The sequence below is a fragment of the Ranitomeya imitator genome, chromosome 8, assembly GCF_032444005.1.
Source record: "Ranitomeya imitator isolate aRanImi1 chromosome 8, aRanImi1.pri, whole genome shotgun sequence".
Classification (NCBI taxonomy): domain Eukaryota; kingdom Metazoa; phylum Chordata; class Amphibia; order Anura; family Dendrobatidae; genus Ranitomeya; species Ranitomeya imitator.
Window position 1 is genome coordinate 55,266,151 of NC_091289.1, and position 24,652 is coordinate 55,290,802.

The window sequence follows — 24,652 nt, forward strand, 5'->3', positions numbered from 1 at the left end:
TTGTTACATTGGTCCCAGCTCCCTGCAGTTCCTTCACTAGGTCCCCCCGCGTGATTCTGGGATTTTTGCTCACCGTTCTTGTGATCATTCTGACCCCACGGGGTGGGATTTTGCGTGGAGCCCCAGATCGAGGGAGATTATCAGTGGTCTTGTATGTCTTCCATTTTCTAGTTATTGCTCCCACTGTTGATTTCTTCACTCCAAGCTGGTTGGCTATTGCAGATTCAGTCTTCCCAGCCTGGTGCAGGGCTACAATTTTGTTTCTGGTGTCCTTTGACAGCTCTTTGGTCTTCACCATAGTGGAGTTTGGAGTCAGACTGTTTGAGGGTGTGCACAGGTGTCTTTTTATACTGATAACAAGTTTAAACAGGTGCCATTACTACAGGTAATGAGTGGAGGAAAGAGGAGACTCTTAAAGAAGAAGTTACAGGTCTGTGAGAGCCAGAAATCTTGATTGTTTATTTCTGACCAAATACTTATTTTCCACCATAATATGCAAATAAAATGTTAAAAAAACAGACAATGTGATTTTCTGGATTTTTTTTTCTCAGTTTGTCTCCCATAGTTGAGGTCTACCTATGATGTAAATTACAGACGCCTCTCATCTTTTTAAGTGGTGGAACTTGCACTATTGCTGACTGACTAAATACTTTTTTGCCCCACTGTATATATTATATATATATATATATATATATATACATACACACATATATACACCCAGTGATTCCTATGGGTTTTTCCCTTCTTTATACTATGTATGCGGTCTTGATTCAATACTCATTTATTTGGCCCAGGAGGAAGACACATGTGGTGTTGAAACATGTTGTCCATTTGTCCATAAGGTATTGAATGTATGCAATACTGTTATAGAAGAAATCTGGAACTTTTTAATGGATAAATAAAAGGTATATTTTACTCTACCATTGGACTGATCGATGGAGAAACAAAAAGTTTTTTCTTTACATGTGTGGATTTATCCCAATCAGATTTCCATTCGAGCTGCAACCACAGGTTGGATGTATTCCTGTTTCTTCAATACGGTGGGCTGGCTTTGCAAAACAAATAAAAAATTATATATATTGTTTCTCCATCGATCAGTCCAATGGTAGAGTAAAATATACCTTTTATTTATCCATTAAAAAGTTCCAGATTTCTTCTATAACAGTATTGCATACATTCAATACCTTATGGACAACATGTTTCAACACCACAAGTGTCTTCCTCCTGGGCCAAATGAGTATTGAATTGTATACCAGTACTGTGTGTGTGTGTGTGTGTGTGTGTGTGTATACATGTAGCAGAGCTGAGTTTGTATGTAGAAAAACTGTGTCTATATACAGCAGATCTGAGTGTGTGTGCACGCATACGTCAGAGCACTGTTTTTGTGTGTGCGTGTGTATATAGAGCAGAGATGAATGTGTATGAGAGGCGCATATGTACCCAGAAGACCTGTGTATCTACACAGCAGAGCTGTGGGTGTGTGTACAGCAGAGCTGAGTGTGCATGTACTGTACACGCACCAGTGTTTTGTATGTTTGCACTGCAGAGATTGTACATAATGTGCATGTTGTGAAGCAATGTGTGACGTATGAATAGGAGAACGATTACCTCCCTATACTCATCAAGTGCATTAGAATTAGTGACATTGACCCCTCCACTACTTTACATCGCCAGGAAAGTTTTAATTAGTAGGAAAATATTTTTCATATTTTTTTTGCTGTCTAAACCTGGGGTGACTTATAGTAATGTAATTCATAGTGTTCTAAAAAATTAGATAAAGGGTCAAAATACAGTATCTCCCAACATTACCACTAAAGGAAAAGCGCATGACTTGTCTTCTGTGGCAAAATTATTATAAAGAAAGGGGTCCAGATCAGAAAGTAAAGTGCCTATGAGGACAAAAAATAAATGAAAGCTGAACATATAAAGGTGCTGTCCTATGATGAAATATTCATTTGCTCCACTAGATTGTGAAAAACACATTTTCAGTGTGAAAAATAAAGAATGTTTCTATCTAGATATGAATGGTTTGTAATTGTTGGTGTGGCGCCACCTAGTGTCCTTTTGATATGTTTCTCCTCCACGTCCAGATTCTTACCAACTGGTCTGCAAAATGACCAGGATCACTCTAAAGTCCATGTACCAGAAGATCCCAGCAGTGAGTGGACACATTAGGTACCTACCTGTGATGAGCGAACGTGCTGGGATAAGGTGTTATCTGAGCATGCTCATGTGCTAACCAAGTGTCTTCGGCGTGCTCGAAAAATACGTTTGAGTCCCCGCGGCTGCATGTCTCGCCGCTGTTCAACAGCCACAACACATGCAGGGATTAACCATTTGTTCGCTCATCGCTAATACTTACCCATTAGAGGGAGCTAAATAAATACCTATTATAAATGTGTTACAGAAATATTAAGACACGAGGATTTTTTTACAAAATACTCCAACTAAAAAAAATCATTATGTTTTGCATGAACACATTAAATTATTCACAAAACGATCCCCAGGATAAATACGAAAATCAATCACCTGGTAATGTCCCTGCTGCTTCCGCGCACGTCACCAGTGCAAACAATGGTTGGATTACACAGGCAAATGATGATGGCTTTTTTAAACTATTAAATGAGTTATTCTCAATTTCGTAAATGGTCAGAAGTGCAAGAAACTCTGCAATTTACTTGTGATTAAAAAATTCTCTCCGTTCTCAATAATGTAAGCGACTTTAAAGGAATATGTCAGTAGGCTTTGTTATGTAATCTGAGAGCAGCATAATGTAGGGACAGAGACACCGATTCCAGTGATGTGTCACTTACTGGGGTGTGTTGTAGTTTCAATAAAATCATTGTTTTATCAGCAGGAGATTATCACTGCAGGACTAGGTGTCTCGTGCCTCCTGGTCCAACCACAACATCACTGCTAGATCTTCAGCAAGGAAAATTGTGATTCTATAACAACTGCTAGACCCAGTAAACTAAGTGATACATCGCTGGAATCAGGGTCTCTATCCCTACATCATGCTGCTATCAGATTACATAGCAAAAACCTGCAGGCGGATTCCCTTTAATTCTACTGTTTACTCTTTATTGCCTAGGTTACTGACCACTTCTGCACTCTTTCAGCGGTGGCTGGTATTCTAGGCAAGAAGTTTAGCACTCTCTAGATTTGCTATAAAGCTTGTAAGCACAGCTGTAAAGTGTCAGCATCACTGGATCGGGGTAGCTTTAGTGCCACTGCGCTCCTCCCATGCTGCAGAGGGAAAGGTACCCTAACTAGCGGCATCTATGAGTGCACAGTTCACACCAGCAGAACAGCCATGGTCCGACCTGGCAGTCATGAGTGCACCGTCCCCCCCCTTTTTTGCCAGCATTGGTTTGGCCCATTCAGACCATCCATTGCAGCTTGCTGTAGACTGTATATAGCCATTGCATGGAGAGGTCAGTCCACCTGACCCCAGCATAACACGTAGAATAGGCCAAGCAGGCACATGGTTTTCCTCCAATTTCCCAGCAATGATATGGTTGGTTGGCCGGTAAGCGCTGGACGTGGCGCCTCTTACAATTATACAAGGCGTTGCTGCCAAGGGCTCATTTCCTACAAGATTTCTTCTCGCATACGATTTGACAGATCCTGGAACGTTAACCCTCAAATGTGTAAATATAGAAGAATCGATCAAAGATTTTATGGTACAAACCAGTCCTGGCCTCCTACCTGCAGAAGGTCCAAATCAGACGGTGTTGCGTTCTGCGGCACCAATTCAGTCAACATCTCCGACATGACTTTTACGTTCCCGTTCACCACCTCCAGCTCACTACGCAGCTTTGCAATCTGTCACGGACATGATAAAAGTTACACATACAATGCCTGGTGATGACCATACTATATTAGTGTAATGGTGGTCTTACGTCTGTAGGAATCAGTCAACACCCTGGTGACAAATGCTCCTGGAGCACCGGCAAAGCTTAAGGTGTCCATTAGAGAAGAGTAAAAGGTACTTTGGTCCTCTGTGACAGCAGGGCCAGGCTTAGGGATGAGGCCTCACGTGGCGGTACGGGGGCCCAGTAACCACGAGAGGTGCAGAAAATGCCGCCGGTATTTGAGTATTGGCAGAGGTAGTTCAAAATGATCCAGTTGTCAACAAGTACCAAAGTAGATGCCAAAGCAGGGTAGTGTGAATATGTCTGCTCGTCTGTAATGCCGGCACGCCTTAAGAGCTGTCCCTGCATGCTTGTTTGGCTGACCGCCATAAATCACGAATCCCTGATCCGTCGCTCCCCAAAATCATCAGTAACAGAAGAGTCTGGAGGCCCCCATACACCTTAGATGAAGGCGCGTTTTCCCAACTTTGAAGGGGGTTGTCCAAGTGAGAATATTGATCGTGGGGGTCTGACCGCTGGGACCTGCACCGATCAGCTGTACTAGGACCATTTATCGATTTTCTCAGATGAGTGCTCTCCGTGGTTTTCACCGATAGTACTCCAACTTCTGATATTCTTGGGGGTCTCTGCACATGTCTGAGCGGTCCGCGGAAAAAATACGAGACACGTCCGCTTTTGATACAAGTGCCGGATCAAAATCGTCAATGCAAATTTTTGGGTCCGTGAAAAAAAATAGGACCGATCTCGGATGATATCCGGGTGCAGTCTGATTTTCATGGCTGACAAAATATTAAAGGCGGAAAAAATTGTTTTTGTCTTTTATCCACCTCTGAGAAAAACGAATGCCATGCCGATCAAAGTCTGATCAGAATACTTGGACCGTTTTCCTTCGAATGTGGAGACCCTACCTGTAGTATAGTGCACATTCTCGACCATGGCTCCATTCATTCCCTATGGGGCCGCGGAGCTCTACGCTCTACCTTTTCTGGCAGCCCCATTGAAATTTAGCAGTGGTCGGGCATCCGACTTGCCACTCAATTTTGTAACAGGGGTAAAAGTTACCCTTGGGGGGTAAAAATTCCCTACACTGCTGATCTGTCTGGGTCGCAGCGGACGGACCTCCAACTAATCAGCAAGTTATCACCTACCTTGCGGATTGGTGATGACTTGTATTTGCTGGACAACCCCTTTAATTTAAAGTGTCTGGAGACTTTCGATTTCCTACTTTAGATTATTAAACCACCAGGGCATGTTCTGTACATAAAATATGGATGTGTTTCATCTCAGCCTGCAAACTTAAGATGAAGCTTGGGATGAGTTCGGGCTATAGGAGACGGTGAGTATAAATTACCGTAAGGAATGTTCTGTGCAGGTAATATCTACATATAAGGAGGAACCATCTCTAAAAATGCTTATAAATCGGCCATTATTGACAAGCACAACATGTTACAATATATTAAAAAAGGATCAACATCAAGTAACCTCGATCTGCAAACAGAAAATACAGAGATGTCATTCCAGCCTGTTCGGGGGAGGAAGATGGAGCGCAGAAAAGACTTTCTCATATGGGTAACGACAGAATTTGCACGGAATAGTGTGAAAAATGAAAAGAATTCCCATTCAATGAGACATTCCTAAAGACTCATCTTCTGTCTTGTGTAAGGATTCAATTGAAGGCAATGAATGTGTAAAGATCCCCCTCGGGCATAAAAAATAAATCCTATTATTAAGTGATGTAGGCGATGGAAAAAAAGATAGCATTTACTTTATGTGACAATTCCTTTACATCCATTCAGTCTATATTAAATGAAATGACACTAGAATGCCGGGAAACTGAAGACTGCAGGGGAGACGATTCATTGTATTATCAATAATCTAATTGTTTCCTTATAGTATGATTGTGTTACCATTCCTAACCTGTCCATTAGAAGGCATTTTCATTTGCTGTTTTTACATCATTTACTTATTTGTGGCTGACTTGGCATGTTGTAATCTGCATTAATGGACACCTGAAACTACTACTTTAGTATTGATGACCCTATGCTTAGGATGGGTCATAAATGTCTGATCAGTTGGGGTCAGATAATCGGCGCCGATCAGCTGTTCTCGGTGGCGGCCAGAGATACTCACTTGCGCAGCAGCTCCGTCTTCTACATATCCGCCTCCTACTGATCTGAATAGGAGGCTGATGTGCAGTACCCGACCTCGGCCACTAGAAGTAAACGGAGCAGTTCCGCAAGCGAGTACTTCTGGCCGCCACCAAGAACAGCTGATCGGAAGGGGTGCCGGGTGTTGGACCCGACCAAATCAGACATTGATGACCTATCCTAAGGGTAGGTCATCAATACCAAAGTAGTGGACAACCTTTTTAAAGAGGAAACAGCCAGGGACGCTGGGAAGAAGACAGAACAGGTTTATCGCCGCCTCTGTCTTCTCCTTTACCAGTTACATAGTGCATATCGAGAGCAGTGACCAGAAGCATCAGCATCTGTAGGACCTGGCAATCATATGAATACATCGCTGCCAGCGTAAGGGATGTTGAGTCCTAGCAGACCCGCACTAGCCCTGCCAGTGACTTCTGTCATTCCACTGGGCTGGTTTTCCTTGTATCTGGGGTTTGAATGAATGACCCAATTACAATGGAAAAAAAATGATGAAAAAAAATGTTCCTCAGAAATAGTTTATGATCTTCTGGGGGACATATTGTGTAAAAATTATAAATAAGCATAAAACATCTCCAAGTAAAAATGAAAATAAAATATGGATTTTTGTGTACTCACCGTAAAATCCTTTTCTCCGAGCCACTCATTGGGGGACACAGGACCGTGGGTGTAAGCTGCTGACACTAAGTAAATACAAAAAGGGTTAGCTCCTCCTCTGCAGTATACACCGCCCACTGGCTCCGGATAATACCAGTTTGATAGCAAAGCAGTAGGAGGTTAACAAAATTTAACCGTAGGAACAACATGTCAGAGACTAAAACACTCATCATAGGCAACAAGCCAAAACAGGGGTGGGTGCTGTGTCCCCCAATGAGTGGCTCGGAGAAAAGAATTTTACGGTGAGTACACAAAAATCCCTATTTCTCCATCGCCACATTGGGGGACACAGGACCGTGGGACGTCCAAAAGCAGTCCATGGGCGGGAAATAACAACCCAACAGTGTAAACTTATGGCACCTTCTGTCTACAGGTGCGCTACCACTGCCTGCAGAATACGCCTACCCAGGCTTGCATCTGAAGATGTCTGAATATGGACATTGTAATGCTTTGAAAAGGTGTGCAGGCTAGACCAGGTCGCAGCTTTGCAAACCTGCTCTGCAGACGCTTGATTCCGAATGGCCCAGGAAGCACCCACCAACCGAGTGGAGTGTGCCCTGAGGCCTGCAGGGATAGGCTTGCCTCTGACGCTGTAAGCCTCTTGAATAGTCGACCAAATCCATCTGGTGATTGTCGACTTAGAAGCGGCCAGTCCCTTTCGGTGTCCCGCCGGGAGCACGAACAGAGCTTCCGTCTGTCGAAAAGGTGCCGTCCTAGACACCTACTTCCTGAGAGCTCTGACAAGATCCAGGGAGTGAACAGCCTTCTCCGCGCGGTGCGTTGGAGCAGCACAAAATGACAGAAGTACGATATCCTCGTTGAGGTGGAAGGAAGACACCTCCTTCGGGAGGAAAGTAGGGAACGGTCGGAGAACTACCTTGTCCCGGTGGAACGGCGTCCGACAGGAAAGGGCCGCCAACTCCGAGACTCATCTGATCGAGGTAATAGCGACGAGAAAAGCCACCTTCCATGAAAGGAGAGGTAGAGAGATGTCCTGCAACGGCTCGAAGGGAGATTCCTGCAGGACACCTAGGACCAGATTAAGGTCCCAAGCCTCTAGAGGCGCTTTGTAGGGAGGCACCACGTGAGAGACTCCCTGAAAGAACATTCTGATCTGTGGTTTGGAAGCAAATCTTTCATTGAAAAAGGACTGACAAGGCCGAGACCTGCCCTTTAAGGGAACTCGGCGAAAACCTCAAGTCCAGACCGAATTGGAGGAAATCCAGGATGGTAGGGATGTTGAAAACCATCAGAGGGCGACCTCTGCTTCTGCACCATTCAAAGAAAATCCTCCAGGTCCGATGGTAGATGCTCCATGACACCGGTTTTCGGCCATTGATCAAAGTGGAAACTACGCCACGGGAAAAACCTGCTTGAGTCAGAACTCAGGATTCAACGGCCAAGCAGTCAAACACAGGGCCCCTGAGTTCTGGTGGTAGATCGGACCCTGAGAAAGTAGATCCGGATGATCTGGTAGGTGCCAAGGAACGTCTGCGATGAGTTGGACCAGCTCTGCATACCACGCCCGGCGAGGCCAATCCGGGGCGATGAGAATCACCGGGACACCCTCTGCCCAGATCTTCCTGCTGACTCTGGGAAGCAGGGGCAGGGGGGAAACAGATAAGGAAGGCGAAATTGACTCCAAGGAAAAACTAGCGCGTCCGCCCCGATTGCTCTCGGGTCCCGAGACCGGGCCACAAACTGAGGTACCTTAGCATTGAACCAGGAAGCCATCAAGTCTACGTCCGGAGTACCCCAACGAAGGCAGATTTGTTGGAATATGTCCTGATGGAGAGACCACTCTCCTGAGTCAAGACCTGGCCCAATTCTCCACTGCTGGAATGTGACCGGCCGATATGACCGAGTGGTTGTTTTCGGCCCAGCGAAGGATGTGCTCTACCTCGCGCATTGCAGCTCTGCTGCGGGTGCCCCCCTGATGATTTATATAAGCCACAGCCTTGGCATTGTCCGACTGGATACGGATGGGGCGGCCTGCTAGGAGATGATGGAACCGCTTTAGGGACAGCCAAATCGCACGTATCTCCAGGATATTGATGGGAAGGTGAGACTAGTGATGAGTCCAGGTTCCCTGCGCAGTGTGATGGCGAAAGACCGCTCCCCAGCCGGAGGAGGCTGGCATCGGTAGTGACTACCAGCCAATGGACTGGGAGGAAGGACCTCCCTTGGAGAAGAGAGGTTCGGAGCATCCACCAATGGAGTGTCTGCTTGACCTGAGGAGAGAGAGGACACAGTCGGTCGAGGGAAAATGGACTCCAGTCCCATGCGTTCAGCAGAGCGTGCTGGAGGGGACGGAGGTGTAGTTGCGCAAATGGAATCACCTCCATTGTGGCTACCATCTTCCTGAGAATCCTCATGCCGAAACGGATGGAACAGGGGGACGGCTGGAGAAGCTTCCAGACCCCCGTTGAAGAGCCAGGACCTTGTCCTGAGGAAAAAGCACCAACCCTAGGGAGGTGTCCAGGGTCATGCCCAGGAAGGAGATGATTTTTTTAAATTGATCAACGAGCCCAGCTGAGAAAGAGTATCTAAGAAAATGCGGACACACTCGTCGCAGGCTTGGAAAGATGGGCCTTTGACCAGTAAGTCGCCTAGGTAGGGAAGCACGACTAGACCCCGAGAATGCAGAATAGCCATGCCCGCCGCCATGACCTTTGTGAAAACTCTGGGGGCGGTGGCAAGGCCGAAAGGCAAGGCGGTGAAGCGAAGAAACCTTTGGTGAGGTGGGAAGATTGGGATGTGGAGGTATGCATCCCGGATGTCGATGGATGCTAAGAATTTGCCTTGTTCCATCGAGGCAATGATGGAACGGAAGGATTCCATCCTGAAATGACGGACTTTGACAAATCTGTTCAAGAGCTTTGGGTCCAGGACGGGCCTGACTGTTCCATCCTTTTTGGGGACCATAAACAGATTTGAAAAAAAAACGCGGAACCTTTCGTCCTCTGGGACAGAGACAACAACTCTGTCTTGGCGGAATGACTCGATGGGCTGGGAAAAAGCCAGAGCACGCGTTCCCGCTTCGGGAGGGCGGAAGGCGAAAAACCGGGTTGGGGGGGCGGGGGTTAAGAAAAATTGATTTTGTAACCGGAGGACACCAGATTCCCTGACTCACTCGTCGTGAATGACTGCGAGCCAGGCATGACAAAACAAGAGAAGGCGTCCGCCTACTTTGCTAGTGTCGTCCGGACGAGGTTGCGAGTCATTTAGAAGAAGAGGGCTGGGGTCTGGATCCCTTGGACCTAGACTGCGTGGTGCGGCCCCTCCAGGAATGGTTGGGCCTGTACAAGGCCAAAGGGCTTTTGTCTCTGCCGGTGCGGCGCCCCGAACCAGGGGAACTGGCCGAGGAATGCCATGCGTAATTTGCACGAAACGGCCGAAAACGAGCCTGCGGCTGTCGTCGGAACGGTTGTCTGAATCTCTGCTGGGGAAGGGAAGTACTTTTTCCCCCTGTAGCATCTGAAATCAGCTTGTCCAGCTTTTCACCAAATAGTCGGCCACTGAGATATGGCAGGGACGTGAGGGACTTTTTAGATGCGGAGTCCGCTCGCCTGTTCCTCAAGCATAGGGCTCTCCTAATCGCCACAGTGTTTGAAGCCGTAAGTGCAGAGCAGTTTGCCGCGTCCAGGGAAGCGTATACTAAGTAATCGCCAGCCAAGGAAATTTGATTTGCTAGGTCCGCTATGTCAGAAGGAAGATCACTGTTCTGTAAGGCCTTATGCAGAGAGTCTGACCAACAAGTCACGGCTTTGGCTACCCAGGTAGCAATGAAGGAGGGAAAATGTGCCGAGCCTGAAGCCTCAAAAGACTGAACGGGCAAGACTGTCCACTAGGCGATCTGTGGGATCTTTGATAGAAGATCCATCCGGCACGGATAGGAGAGTTTTCGAGGACAAACGTGAAACAGGAGTATCCACAGGCGGGGATTCTGACCATTGTTTGCGGAGATCGGGAGAAAAGCATTAAGCTACTTACTGGTAGCGGCATTTCTCGGAGGCCCATGACAGCACGACGAGAGAGGGGATCCGCCCATTAGGAACAGGAAACCTACAGATACAAAAGGGCGGTACCTCTCCCTTGCCTCAGTTGTATTTCAGAGTCTTGAGAGGACTACCGCGGTTAGTGGTACACAAAAATATACACTATATACAGATTATATACAAAAATAGCAGACATCTATTGGGACTGGTATCATATTGTGAAATATATACATTTATATGGAGTGCAACCCCCACGTGAATAGGGAGGGAACTAAGGGTGCTGTCATGGGCCTCCGAGAAATGCCGCTACCAGTAAGTAGCTTAATGCTTTACTCGGACTCCCATGACAGCACGACGAGAGAATTACAGAGATGTAAGCTTCCTTAGGGAGGGACTATGGCCTGTAGCACCCTTAACCCGAATGTGAGATCAGAGGAAGCCCCCAAATCCAACCTATAGTGCTTAAAGAAGGTGGACGGGGATGACCATGTGGCCGCCTTACATATCTGGTCGATTGATACTCCAGACTTCTCCGCCCAGGATGTAGCCATGGCCCTGGTGGAATGCGCCCTCAGATTCTGCGGAGCCGGACCCCCACCTGCAGTGTAAGCCAAAGAGATAGCCTCCCTAATCCACTTTGCTAGTGTGTACTTTGATACCCTAAGTCCCTTTCTAGGGTTTTGGAAAGATAAAAACAACGCATTATCTTTCTTCCAAGTGTCAGTAATAGAGATGTATTCTAGCAGGCATCTCCTAACATCTAATGTATGGAGTAGTTCTTCTTTAGGGTTGGAGGGATTGGGAAGGAAGGATGGTAAAACCATCTCCTGTGTCCTGTGAAACTGTGATGACACTTTCGGTAAATAGGCTGGGTCCGGTCTGAGGATTACTCTGTCTGGTAGAAACTCTGTATAAGGGGATATCCTGGAGAGCGCTTGTATGTCTCCAACTCTACGAGCAGATGTAATTGCCACAAGAAAGGCTGTCTTAAGAGATAGGGCCTTAATTGAAGCTGAATGTAATGGTTCAAACGGCTCTCTAGTCAATGCTGACAGGACTAGGTTGAGATCCCAAGGCATAGATCTATCTTTATGTATGGGTCTAGATCTAATAGAAGCTTTAATGAACCTTGAGATCCAATAATTATTGGCGATGTTACATGAAAATAGAGCCCCTAGGGCCGAGACCTGTACTCTTAGAGTACTAGTGGATAGATCTAGCTCTAGGCCTTTTTGCAGAAATTCTAAGATTTGTTTAATAGGTAATCCCTCTTCTAAATTAAAATCAGAAGAGGCCAGAAATTTCCGCCAGGTCCTAGCGTAGATTGTTGTGGTTATTTGCTTTCTACTTTTCATAAGGGTCTCAATTAGACTCGGGGAGAACCCTTTGCTTTTTAGTAACGCCCTTTCAAAATCCATGCCGTTAAATGGAGATTCTTTACTTGAGGATGGCTGATCGGCCCCTGGTAGAGCAGATCTGGAATGTCCGGAAGTACCCAGGGGTCCTCCACTGACATGATCCTGAGCCAAGTGAACCAGGCCCTTCTGGGCCAGAATGGGGCAATCAATATAACTCTGGCTCGATCTTCTCTTATCTTCCTGACTACTAAGGGTATCAGGCCTAGTGGAGGAAATGCATATGCCAGTTGAAAATCCCATCTGATCAGAAAAGCGTCTACCGACAGCGGATTTTCTCTGGGATTTAGGGAACAAAATTTTGTTGTCTTCCGGTTGTCCCTGGTAGCAAATAAGTCTACTTCTGCATGTCCCCATTTGTGGACGATCTGATCGAACACGTAATTGTTTAGGGACCATTCCCCTTGTCTCAAGGTGTTGCGGCTTAGAAAGTCCGCTTTGATGTTTTCTTTTCCTCTTATGTGTAGAGCAGTTAGGGATAAGAAGTGATTTTCTGCGGTCTGGAACAGACGATCCGCCACTCTCATCAGTGACTCGGAATGAGTTCCACCCTGATGATTTATGTATGCGACCGCCACCTGGTTGTCCGATAGGATCTTGACATGATGACCCTGTAGATATAAGAGGAATTTTTTCACTGAACGCTCTACTGCCATTAACTCTTTCTGGTTGGAGGAGGCTGATGTTAGGGGAGGGGACCATAGACCCTGAACCATCATGTCATCCATGTGTGCTCCCCAACCCGTAGGGCTAGCGTCTGTAGTTACCACACGTGTTACCTGTGACACCCAGGGAACTCCCGCCGATAAGTTTTTACTGTCTAGCCACCACCTAAGAGAAGTGAGTGCTTTTGGACCTAAGGTAATCTGATCCTGCAGGGACCCCTGTAAGATTCTATCATTAACCAGCACCTCGGATTGTAATGGTCTGGTGTGGAACTGGGCCCAACGGACGGCGGGAATGCAAGATGTTAAAGAACCCAATAGTGACATAGCCTGTCTAAGGGTCATGGATGGCTTATCAATTGCCCTAGACACCTGTTGTTGGATATGTAACAACTTGTCGGGTGGAAGACAACACTGTTGGGATTCTGAGTTTAACAATAGTCCCAAAAATCTTTGTATTTTCTGGGGCTGTAAACGAGATTTTTCGTAATTTACGATCCACCCCAGATGCTCAAGTTTGGATGTGGCTGTCTCTAGCTGAGAACGGCAATGGTCTTCAGAGCTCCCTACTATAAGAAAGTCATCCAAGTAGGGAATAATTAGGATGTCAGACTCTCGTAAGTGTGCCATGACTTCGGCCACTAACTTTGTAAACACCCTAGGAGCTGCTGATAAGCCGAAGGGAAGAGCTCTGAACTGGAAATGGCGAATCTGGCCCCCCATTGACACAGCTACCCTCAGGAATCTCTGGAAGTGTTCATGTATTGGAACATGATAGTATGCATCTTTTAGATCTACCACTACCATGAAACAGTGATTAAACAACATTTTTATTGCTGAATTGATTGTTTCCATTTTAAATGATTCATTGACCAGGAACTCATTAAGACATCTGAGATTAATGATCGTTCTAAAAGATCCGTCTGGTTTCTTAATCAGAAAAAGAGGAGAATAAAATCCCCTTCCTCTTTCTGATTCCGGAATTTCAATCAGCACGTTCTTGGAACATAAGTTGATAACCTCTGCTTCCAGGGCTGCTTGCTCAAGGGGGGAGGAACGTAAAGGGGTTAATTTAAATTTTTCACGAGGCCAGTGATTGAAGTCCAGTTTTAGACCTTCAGTAATGATGCCTCTGACCCATTTACTGTTTGTAATGTCAAGCCAAGCTGAAGAGAATGCTGACAGTCTACCCCCCACAGGGATCGCTAGTCATTGGTCTGGTTTTTTCTGATCCTTTGAGGAACGGCGAAACATATAGCCCGTACCTCTACCGCGTCTGTCTTCCCATCTGAAACTTTCTCTAGTGGGAGAGGACCCGCGTTTTTTCCCGCGACCAAATCTCCTTCGATTGAAGGGCCGGCGGTAAGATGAATATAGAGGAATTTCTTTTTGTCATCCCCTGCTTTTTCCAACAACTCGTCCAGAGTTGGACCGAAGAGATATTGTCCTTCGCACGGAATGGCGCAGAGCTTGGTTCTAGACTGAATGTCACCTGACCAGCATTTCAGCCACAAGGCCCTGCGAGCCGCGTTGGATAGTCCTGCCGCTCTGGCCGCCATTCTGACAGAGTCCACCGATGCGTCCGATAGGAAGGCTGCAGCATTCTGGATGGTCGGTAGAGCCTTCAGAATAGTATCCCTGGATGCACCATCCTTAAGCTGAGACTCTAACTGATCTAGCCAGACCATTAAAGATCTGGCCGTACATGTTGCCACTACGGCTGGTCTGAGAGATCCAGCCGCCATCTCCCAGGTACCTTTAAGGAATATATCTGCCTTTCTGTCCAGAGGATCCTTGAGGTTTCCCATATTCTCAAAGGGTAATGAGGCCTTCTTTGACGCCTTTGCAACAGCCGCGTCCAGTTTAGGAGCATTATCCCATGTATCCACAACCGGATCGTCAAAGGGATACCTGCGTTTTAACGCTGGTGGTAAGGCCCCCTTTTTTTCTGGTTTCTTCCATTCTCTAAGGATTAAGTCCTGAATCTTTTCGTTTACCGGGAAAGATCTATGTTTTTTACGATCAAGTCCGCTAAACATCATCTCCTGTTTCGAGGGCTGTGATTTAGGTTCCTCTATACCCATGGTGCCTCTGACTGATTTGACGACTTTGTCGATTCTATCCAAGGGTAGACAGAATCGTCCTGACTCCTCATCTGATGAAGAGAAGAGAGGACTGGAGAGATAGGAATTCTCCTCTCTTTCTTCCTCTGAAGAATTAGAGTCCAAGAGAGTCCTATGCTTTGAGCCTTCCGCTTGGGATAGGGACCGTAGTGATTCCCTTACTTCCAGCCGGATCATTTCCCTCAGATTTGCCGGAGTTACGGACTCTTCTGCTACCTAGGGGAGGACAATATAGGAGATAACTAATATCTGACCTAAAGTCACTACCACCAACCCGCTCCTGTAGACCTCACCGTCTGCTGTATACAGGGGGCACATAATTTTTTTGAACAAGAGTCCGGTAGAGGGACTCCACAGAGGGCACATTCCTTATGTTTAGACTTCCCTGTACTCTTCTTCCCCTGGAATGATAAAGTATAAAGGGGCCCGCGTCACAGAGTGAACTTTCACGTAGATCACTTACCCGTGCGCCAAAGTACAATACCGGAATCCGAGGGGTCTCTTTAGTCGAAGCTCTGGATCCTTGTTCGGAAGAGCTCTTACGACTGGGCTGGTCGCCTCTATCCTTCTGTTTGGGCTTCTGACGTACCTCGTCTGGCAGCTGCTGCTGCTCACCACCACTCTCCATGACGAAATGCGACCAAAAGCAGGGATCTGACATCTCCACCTGCATAAATACCCCTTGGATCCGGTCAGCAGATGGGCCAGCGCTGTCCCTATTGGCCCAGGATACAGCAGAGGGCAGGAGATCTTGCGGTCAAAAACCGGCACACAGACGCGATGGGCGCCGCCATATTGGAACGACTGCGCATGCGCAGACGTCCGGCGACCCGGAAGCGGCCGCTAACTCCGACCCCCCACGTCACTGCACCCGGAAATGCTCCAGCACGTGCTGAGAGCTGTGCAGGACGCCGGGGAATGGAGCGCAGCGCTCCGGGAGCTCACCCACACGCCTGAGCCCGGCACCCGCAGCCCCACCATACCGCTGCACCACCAATGGGAATACTTACCTGCGCTGACGCTGATGGAGGCAGGAAATCCTCCGGACTCCGCTCCCTGCTGCGAACGCCACTGCCGTGAAGTCCAGCAAGGACCACCGTGGCGTCTCCAGGGATCTCCGCACCGGCCGAGGTAGGAGACCCCCCCGCTACCGTAATCGGCCGGCCGGCCTGGGCCTTCTGTCTGTAGGCACCCGTCCCCTCAGGAACAGGAAACCAACTGAGGCAAGGGAGAGGTACCGCCCTTTTGTATCTGTAGGTTTCCTGTTCCTAATGGGCGGATCCCCTCTCTCGTCGTGCTGTCATGGGAGTCCGAGTAAAAGGATATTTGGACTCCAGAGATCTCTGGCCTGAAAAACGTTTGTCTGGACGCGCTCTATGTCGCTGGACTATGTCCTGGAACTCCGGGTGATTGGCAAACACCCTATGAGTACGTTAGTCCTTTTAAAGGACACCGAATTAACCGTACTGGAGGTCGCCGGTTCCTCATCAACCTGAAGGGACTGGTTGACGGCCTCAATGAGACTATCTATAGTGCTCTTATAACCTGGCGACTCCAGATCAAGAGGCCCATCAGACTCAGGATCAGAGTCCTGATCGGAAGAGGTGTCTGGGGAGCGAGAGCGGGAAGCGGAGCTAACAGATGCCGAGGCACTAGAGAGCCTGGGGGACGAGCTACGGACGTGCTTCCTATATGGCCGCTTGTGCTTAGAATGAGAGCAGCCCCTGCAGGCTGAAGATTCCGCAGCCGTAGGGGAAGCTTCCTGAATAGGCGGATTAGTGGTCCTGCTCCTGGATGGACTCGATAGCGTTAGTCAAAGAAGCCATAGATTGCGAAAGTGACAAAGCCCACTGGACTGGTCTCCGCGGGCTCGTTTGCGGTGGGGGGCTCCTGAGCGCATTTAGGGTCACAAGCATTACAGAGTGGAGCAGCATGCCTGCTTGGTAGCGCAGCCTGACAGGAGGTGCAAGAAGTGAAGAACACCGTATGTGTTTTTGCAGATTTTTTGGAGGGTTTAGGCAGAGACATGTTGTACTGTTAACCTCCATGCAGGGCTGATGTGGGGCACTTGTGCAGCTAATAAAGCGGAGCACTGTGTGCAGGAGTAGGAGGGCCTGTGTCAGTGTTAAGCGCACCTACCCAGGTTCTCTGTCCTGTTGCAGCGCTGTGACCGGGAGAAGGTGCAGCTGGCGTCCTGAAGCTCCTCGTATCCAAGATGGCCACCGAGAGTATGTGGAGTGCTTCTCGCAGTGTGCGAGAAGCGCTATACCGGTGGGTGGGCCCTCGCGCGTGACGTGTGCTGTGGGCGTAGACGCGACCTAGCTGGGGCCAAAGCTGGGGACTAAATTAGTGGTGCCCGGCCGCAAGATGCGGCCGAGCCAGTGGTGCGCTCGGGAGCCCCCCACACCCATGCCAGACTCACTGCTGATGCTCCTCTTCAGGCTTTCCGGCGAGGTATGGGGGGAGATGCAGTAACCCTCGATCCGCCGCCCTCTTGAGAAGGTGGAGAGGGACTGGGGAACTCCATGCAGCACCGCTGTTCTTCAGTGATGGTGTAGAGGGAGGGCGGCCGGACTGAGCCTATGGAAGGTGGCCTCTGTGTATCCTAAGGGTTCGCTCCCCTAGGATTTTACAGGGCTAGTTCTCGACCGTACATCCCACGTTGCAGGAGAGGGTACGGGGAGTAAACTCGCCGTGCTCGCCTGTTGAGGTTTTGGGGGAGATCGGCCCCCTTAAAAGGATCCGTCGCCCCATTATCCTCCTGTGCAAAGTTAAAAATAAAATTACAAATAAAAATAAAATTAAGAATGTCTGGAGAAAAACAGACGCAGTGTGCCTCCTACGGACACTAAGCAAGAACTGGCATTATCCGGAGCCAGTGCGCGGTGTATACTGCAGAGGAGGAGCTAACCCTTTTTGTATTTGCATAGTGTCAGCCTCCTAGTGGCAGCAACATACACCCACGGTCCTGTGTCCCCCAATGTGGCGATGGAGAAAAAAGTAATAAATAAAAAGTTCCCACAACATTTTTTTGTGGATACGTGAAATAGATGTATCTAATAAAATCTAACAAAGAAGCAAAACACCTAGGCATCCATACAACCGTAGTAACTTGGAGAATTCATTCAAAAAGGCTACCTAGTGTGTAACGAAAATAGCAAAAAATAGAAACAAAAAAACTTAAAATTAAAAAAAAAAAAATTCTATATTTGCATCACAAAGAAAACTACACTGCTCCAAAAAATAAAGGGAACACTTAAACAACACAATGCAACTCCAAGTCAATCACACTTCTGTCCGGTTACGAAGCAACACTGATTGTGAACCAATTTCTCCTGCTGTTGTGCAAATGGAACAGACAACAGCTAGAAATGATAGGCAGTTAGCAAGACAACCCCTATAAAGGAGTGGTTCTGCAGGGGGTGACCACAGACCATTTCTCTGTTCTCATCCTTTTTGGCTGTTGTTTTTGTCACTTTTGCACTTTGTCATTGCTCTCACTCCTAGAGGTACAGTAGCATGAGGCGGTGTCTACAACCCACAGAAGTTGCTCAGGTAGTCACCTCATCCAGGATGGCACATCAATGCGAGCTGTGGCAAGAAGGGTAGCTGTGTCTGTCAGCGTAGTGTCCAGAGCATGGAGCAGATACCAGGAGACAGGCCAGTACACCAGGAGACATGGAGGGGACTGTAGGAGGGCAACAACCCAGCAGCAGGAAAACGACCTCCTCCTTTGTGCAAGAAGGAACAAGAAGAGCAGTGCCACAGCCCTGCAAATTGACCTCCTGCATGCCACTAACATCCATGTGTCTGCCCACACTGTCAGAAACAAACTCCATGAGGGTGGAATGAGGGCCCAACGTCCACAAATGGGTGTTGTGCTTATAGCCCAACACTGTGCAGGGTGATTGTCAGATTCAACATTGGCATTCTGTGCCCTTCATGAATGAGAGCAGGTTCACACTGAGCACAAATGACAAACGTGACACAGAATGTGGAGAGTGATCTGCTGCCTGCAACATCCTCCTGCATGACCGGTTTGGCACTGGGTCAGTAATGGGGTGGGGTGGCATTTCTTTGGAGGGCTGCACAGCCCTCCATGTGCTCGCCAGAGGTAGCCTGACTGCCATTAGCTAGCGGGATGAGATCCTCAGACCCATTGTGAGACTATATGCAGGTACACTGGGCCCTGGGTTCCTTCGGATACATGGCAATGCTGGGTCTCATGTGGCTGGAGTGTGTCAGCAGTTCCTGCATGATGAAGGCATTGAAGCTATGGAGTGGCCCGCCCGTTCCCCAGACCTGAATCCATTTGAGCACATCTGGGACATAAGGTCTCGTTCCATCCACCAACATCCACTACAGACTGTCCAGGAGTTGATTGATGCTGTAATTCAGGTCTGAGAGGAGATCCCTCAGGAGAACATCCGCTGCCTCATCAGGAGCATGCTCAGGCATTGTAGGGAGGTCATACAGGCACATGGAGGCCACACACACTACTGAGCATCATTTCCTTGTCATGCGGCATTTCCACTGAAGTTAGATCAGCCTGTAATTTGATTTTCCACTTTGATTTTGAGTATCATCCCAACTCTAGACCTCCATGGGATATTCATTTTGAGTTACATTGCTCATTTTTGTTTTATGGTTTTCAACAGATTCCACAGTGTAATAAATAAAGATTTACAACTGGAATATTTTATTCAGTGATATCTAGAATGTGGTAATTTAGTGCTCCCTTTATTTTTTTAAGCAGTGTGTATAAATTGCACAATAATTGATAAGTACCTCCCAAAAGAGAGCGACAAAGTAATACAATTATGTCCTGCATTAAATAAAGCCTCATATAGTGACGTTAATTAAAAAATGAAAAAATTATGATTGCTGAAAAGAAAAGATCCAAAAATGAAAAAAAAAAATTGCCGATCATTGAGACCCATTCAGGACTGATGACTAAAAAGTTAAAAGCACTTTTTTTTTTAAGAAATAAAGGCTTCGATTCATTTCCTACGCCAATCTTAATGAGTGACGTGCAAGAATGAATTCATTAAGAGAAGCACACCACTTACTAAATCTAATCAGTGGAAAGTGCCTACATGTGCCGTGCCAGAAACGTTACTCCAGTCAGTGACTAGAATAAGAAATCCCACCACTTTACATGAATTTGATAGGAAGGTGTAGCCATTCCTCATCAATTTTGCAACAAAAAAAAGTATTTTATGCCAGTTTTATGGCGTAAACATTTATGTATCAGCCCCAAAGCTTTTTCTACCCTTATCTATTTTGACATTGGACAAGTTTTTCTTCTATTTGCTTAATTGGACGCTGGTCGGCACAATTATGGGATAAAAGTGGGGAGGCGGCGGACTACCTCTCCTACTGCAGCCTCCATTTGTTACCTGTACATGCGATGGGTTGACATATTTTGCCATGAGGCCGAAAGCTCAACTTACCTGTTCAGATGTGGGGATTATCGGAGCGTCGCCTGAGGGTCCTGGAGGGGCCTGACTTGCATAAGGGGGTGGTGCAGGACGACTAACTGAACTGCCTCTTTGAAGAGTATCAGGAGGTGGCAAAACCGGTCGTGGCATGGGGTCAGGTGTGACAATACTCTGGGGAAGAAACAATTGAGCAGGAAAAGTATTTATTTGCCATCTTGGGATATATATTAATATTATATTCACATACTTGTGGTATAAAGGTAAGAATGGACAACCAGTTATCACTCAATTGGCTTTAAACACCTTAGCGCATATATACCTTACACAATAAATTGCCCTGTTAGGGGTTAAAAAGCAATTTTACCCCAGGCCATATTCACGTTACATATCTAGATTACCAAGATCAATGTAGAGATATTGGGGAAGAACATACAAGTGGACCAGCTGGTATTCCAGCTCACATTCACAGCATTGTAAAAGCAAGTGTGCTAGCCACTGAGCCGGCTGGCCTATAATTGCTATTGACAGGTTCTCTTTAACAGGAATGTCATCAAAATATAAACTATGGTGCAAATTCAGTTTTTATTATAAGGGATTATTCTCACGCTCTATGCTCAGGAGCGCACCGCTCCTCTGCATCCCTTCCTAATGCTTGCCGAGGAATGGTGTGCTCCTGATCACTGACCCCTCGGCCCAGTGATAATTTTGGATACTGCAAACAGAAGCAGCTTAGCCTCTGGAGCATCGGAGAAACACTGCACTTGCAAAATCTAAAGCAAAGATCTTGCAAGCGTATTCTCCTTGCCTAGGATGCAGGCCACCGCTGATAAGACTCCAGAGGTGGCTGGAAACCTTGAAAATAAATTGTAAGCAAAAGAATTAAAAATCCCTCAATTTTTAAGAATTGGGCAGGATTTTAATTAGAGGTAAATGGCAAAGATGCTCATTTTTAATACATAAAAAATCCTACCAAAATTCTGAACTCTTGCAATTTTCACGCTGGTTACTAAGCCAAATAATACGCTCATAATTCCTGTGGTGTACAGAACACTTTACAGTAATCATCTCCTTATTAAAGGCAGGATTGCAATGTATGCTAACACCTCTATATACTACCGTATATATAAATATATAACAAAGGATCTGCTCTATACAATGGGTGCTGGTCACAGCTCACCTCCACCCCCTTCCTGCACAATGACCTCTACACAGGTCACAGAGCATGCCTAGAAACTGCTGACTATTGCCCAGGAGGCTGCTGTAAGGCAGATCTGTAAACGCAGGTCACAGAAGCTCAGGAGAGATGAAAAACTATATTCAGTCAGAGATTATATAAATATATGGCCCCAATAAAGAACTTACCGCCTGAGGTGTGTGAATAGGAGACAGAGTGTCCAGATCAGTCATTGGAAACTCAAGCCCTTTCCGTCTCAGGTCCTCGTAGACGGTGACCACCCCCGTTAGGTCCGGAGTGCTGCGGAAAGCATCGGCCCATGCCTGTAATTAGGAAACCAGAGAAACGTAAATTAAATTCAATATAATTTACAGATGCACAGATTATGAAGATTTTGCCATATTTTAAGAACTGTTATTATATAGACTACTTTTAATAATATAATAATATTTGAATAATTTTTTCCATTTATGAACCCTATGTGTTTCCTTGCCTAGATGCCTTTTAGTTGAGCCCCAGTAAGGTTATGTTCACATCATGTTTTTGCAACACATCAATGCTTCCATTGGTGCTTCAGTTTGGAGCCCTGAAAAATGGGCTTTAACCCCAACTCATGACCGGGCTATTGACTTCAATCAAACAGATGACGTCCCTATGTGCTCTGCTTGACCTCATTTTCGGCAGTGCTCCCCCCTTTAAAAAATGGGTCACAAAAACTGTGGAAACGGACAGCCTCATTAAAGTTAATGGCCCCGTGGGCAAATATACCCAAATCCCAGTTTTCAGGGCTTCACATGAAATGCCAGACAAAGCCATTGACGAATGTAAAATAATGTGATGAGAAGTTTTATATGGTTATTCTATCACAGTAACAAGTAAATCTCGAAAGAATTCCCCCTCCACTGAAAAAAGGATTTTTTATTTTTATTTGCCATTCACAGAAAAAATACTAAATGTTCCATTAATAAGCTGTCAGAATAGGTTTATTCTTCCGGTTTTCTCAAGCTCAAAAGTCAGCTAGCTTTGCTGTGTAGACTGAGACTGAAAGAGCAGAGTCATTTCATTATCATTAAGGAATGGATGAGTTATTGGACAGTTCCATTGTAAAGCTGGAGATGTAAAATTGAACATGACAACATTTCGTTTAATAAAACTATTTTCTGAGACAAAAAAGGAGCATCGCAAATCTCGGTCTTCTGCAAACCTTGGCTGCCATCAAGTGGTGGCCATGAAAGACCTTGATATACTGGATATTAGTCTACAGGGTAAAATACTTGGATGAGAATTCATGAAGGCGTAGAGGGCAGAAAATTGTTTTATTAAAAGGTCATGATCACAATGTCGGCAAAGGGGAATGGCCAACAGCAGCCCTACAAATTATGCCAGAAATAAAACATAAATTATTGAAGAAATCTACTCTGGATCATAGCTGGCAATATTTCAGATTTTGATGCATTTTTCAGTCCAGTTTTAGAAGATTTCCATAATACGTTTTGAGAACAAAATTGACATCTCCAAATGATTCACAACCATAAAAAAAATTGTTGATGCAGAGGAAAATGATTAATTGTGCAAGATGGATATGCCTCTCCTAAAGGTCCCCATACACCCTAGATAGTGGTCAACACACATGTACGATCAGTTTGTCCAAGTGTGCACGTATTTTCAATGGGGAGAGAGGAGTCCGCTTTCCACTGGTGCTCTGCTCTCCATGTTCTGGCTGTAAGAACCAGGGCTGTGGAGCCGGGAAGCCAAACCTCCGACTCCTCAATTTCCATGACACCGACTCCACCAAAATGGGCTCCGACATCACGACTCTGACTCCACAGCCCTAGTAGGAATGATGTTACATCGGCAGCTCACAATACCGCTGCAGGCAATCACTAAGGCTACTTTCACACTGGCGTTTTTTTTTAATACGTCGCAATGCGTCGTTTAGGGGAAAAAACGCATCCTGCAAAGTTGTTTGCAGGATGTGTTTTTGCCCCATTGAGTTACATTACCGACGCATTGCGACGTATTGACACACGTCGCAACCGTCTTGCGACGATTGCGTCGTGTTGTGGCGGACCGCCGGGAGCAAAAAACGTTAAACGTAACGTGTTTTGCAGCCGACGGACCGCTTTTTCTGACCGCGCATGCGCGGCCGGAACTCCGCCCCCACCTCCCCGCACCTCACAATGGGGCAGCGGATGCGCCGGAGAAATGCATCCGCTGCACCCGTTGTGCGGCACAACAAACGCTAGAGTCGGAATCTCGGCCTGACGCAATGCGACGGGCCGAATCCGACGCTAGTGTGAAAGTAGCCTAAGCTTAGAGGCCCAGCCATGGTAGATGTCAGCCAAAACACTGAGCAGAGCGCCGGCATTGGACATGAAGAGGGCGCAACTGCTCTGTATGTTATATTACATATATAAAGACAGTAGTGGTCCACATTTCTAAAAGTGAAAAACCCCTTTAATTATGAATAATTTATTTATGGTCCTGTGGAACCTTTCCACGTCAGGCCTTCTGCAGGAGAAAATCCCCATGTGAATTTCTGCCTTTCGTTTCATCCTTTGCATTGCAAAAAATGTAATTTGAGATGTTGCAGATTGCAAATGGGTCACAATATACTTTAACAAAGAAAAAAACAAAATTGTCTTTGCGCCTTTTTTCCGGATTGAAAATGTTTCTGACATCAACTAGTTTATATATTAATCCGAGTACAAATTTCACAAAATTTGAGTACAAGATCTAATTTTAAAATGAAGAATAACGTCCGACATAATGACAGATTATGCGATTAAAAAAAAATAAAAGCAGAAAAAAAAAATTAGAAAAAGTAGAGCATCTTTGATTGGGCACATCATTCATCAACCTGTGTGTGCAATTTTGAAGAAAGAAGTGCAAAAAAAGATGGCAATAAACACCATAAGGCAAAAAATAAAAAATAAACAAACAAATCTCAAATTACGAATTGTACCCTATGAACTTTCTGTACAGATTTGCTGCCTTTTTCTCAAAAAAATATATATACAGTACAAACCAAAAGTTTGGACACACCTTCTCATTTCAAGGGAACCTGTCACTCCCAAAATCGAAGGTGAGCTAAGCCCACCAGCATCAGGGCTTATCTACAGCATTCTGGAATGCTGTATAT

The 24,652-nt window shown here is 46.3% G+C and overlaps 1 protein-coding gene across 1 annotated transcript in view; it reads right to left on the reverse strand.

Annotated features, from left to right (window-relative positions):
* TOM1 (target of myb1 membrane trafficking protein) overlaps positions 1 to 24,652 on the reverse strand; it is a 110,620-nt gene that overhangs the window by 65,743 nt on the left and 20,225 nt on the right. The window contains exons 5-7 of the mRNA XM_069736941.1: positions 21,699 to 21,833; positions 20,349 to 20,507; positions 3,709 to 3,825 (exon numbers count right to left, since the gene is read on the reverse strand). Of these exons, the coding sequence (XP_069593042.1) occupies positions 3,709 to 3,825; positions 20,349 to 20,507; positions 21,699 to 21,833 (411 nt within the window). The remainder of the gene's footprint in view (positions 1 to 3,708; positions 3,826 to 20,348; positions 20,508 to 21,698; positions 21,834 to 24,652) is intronic.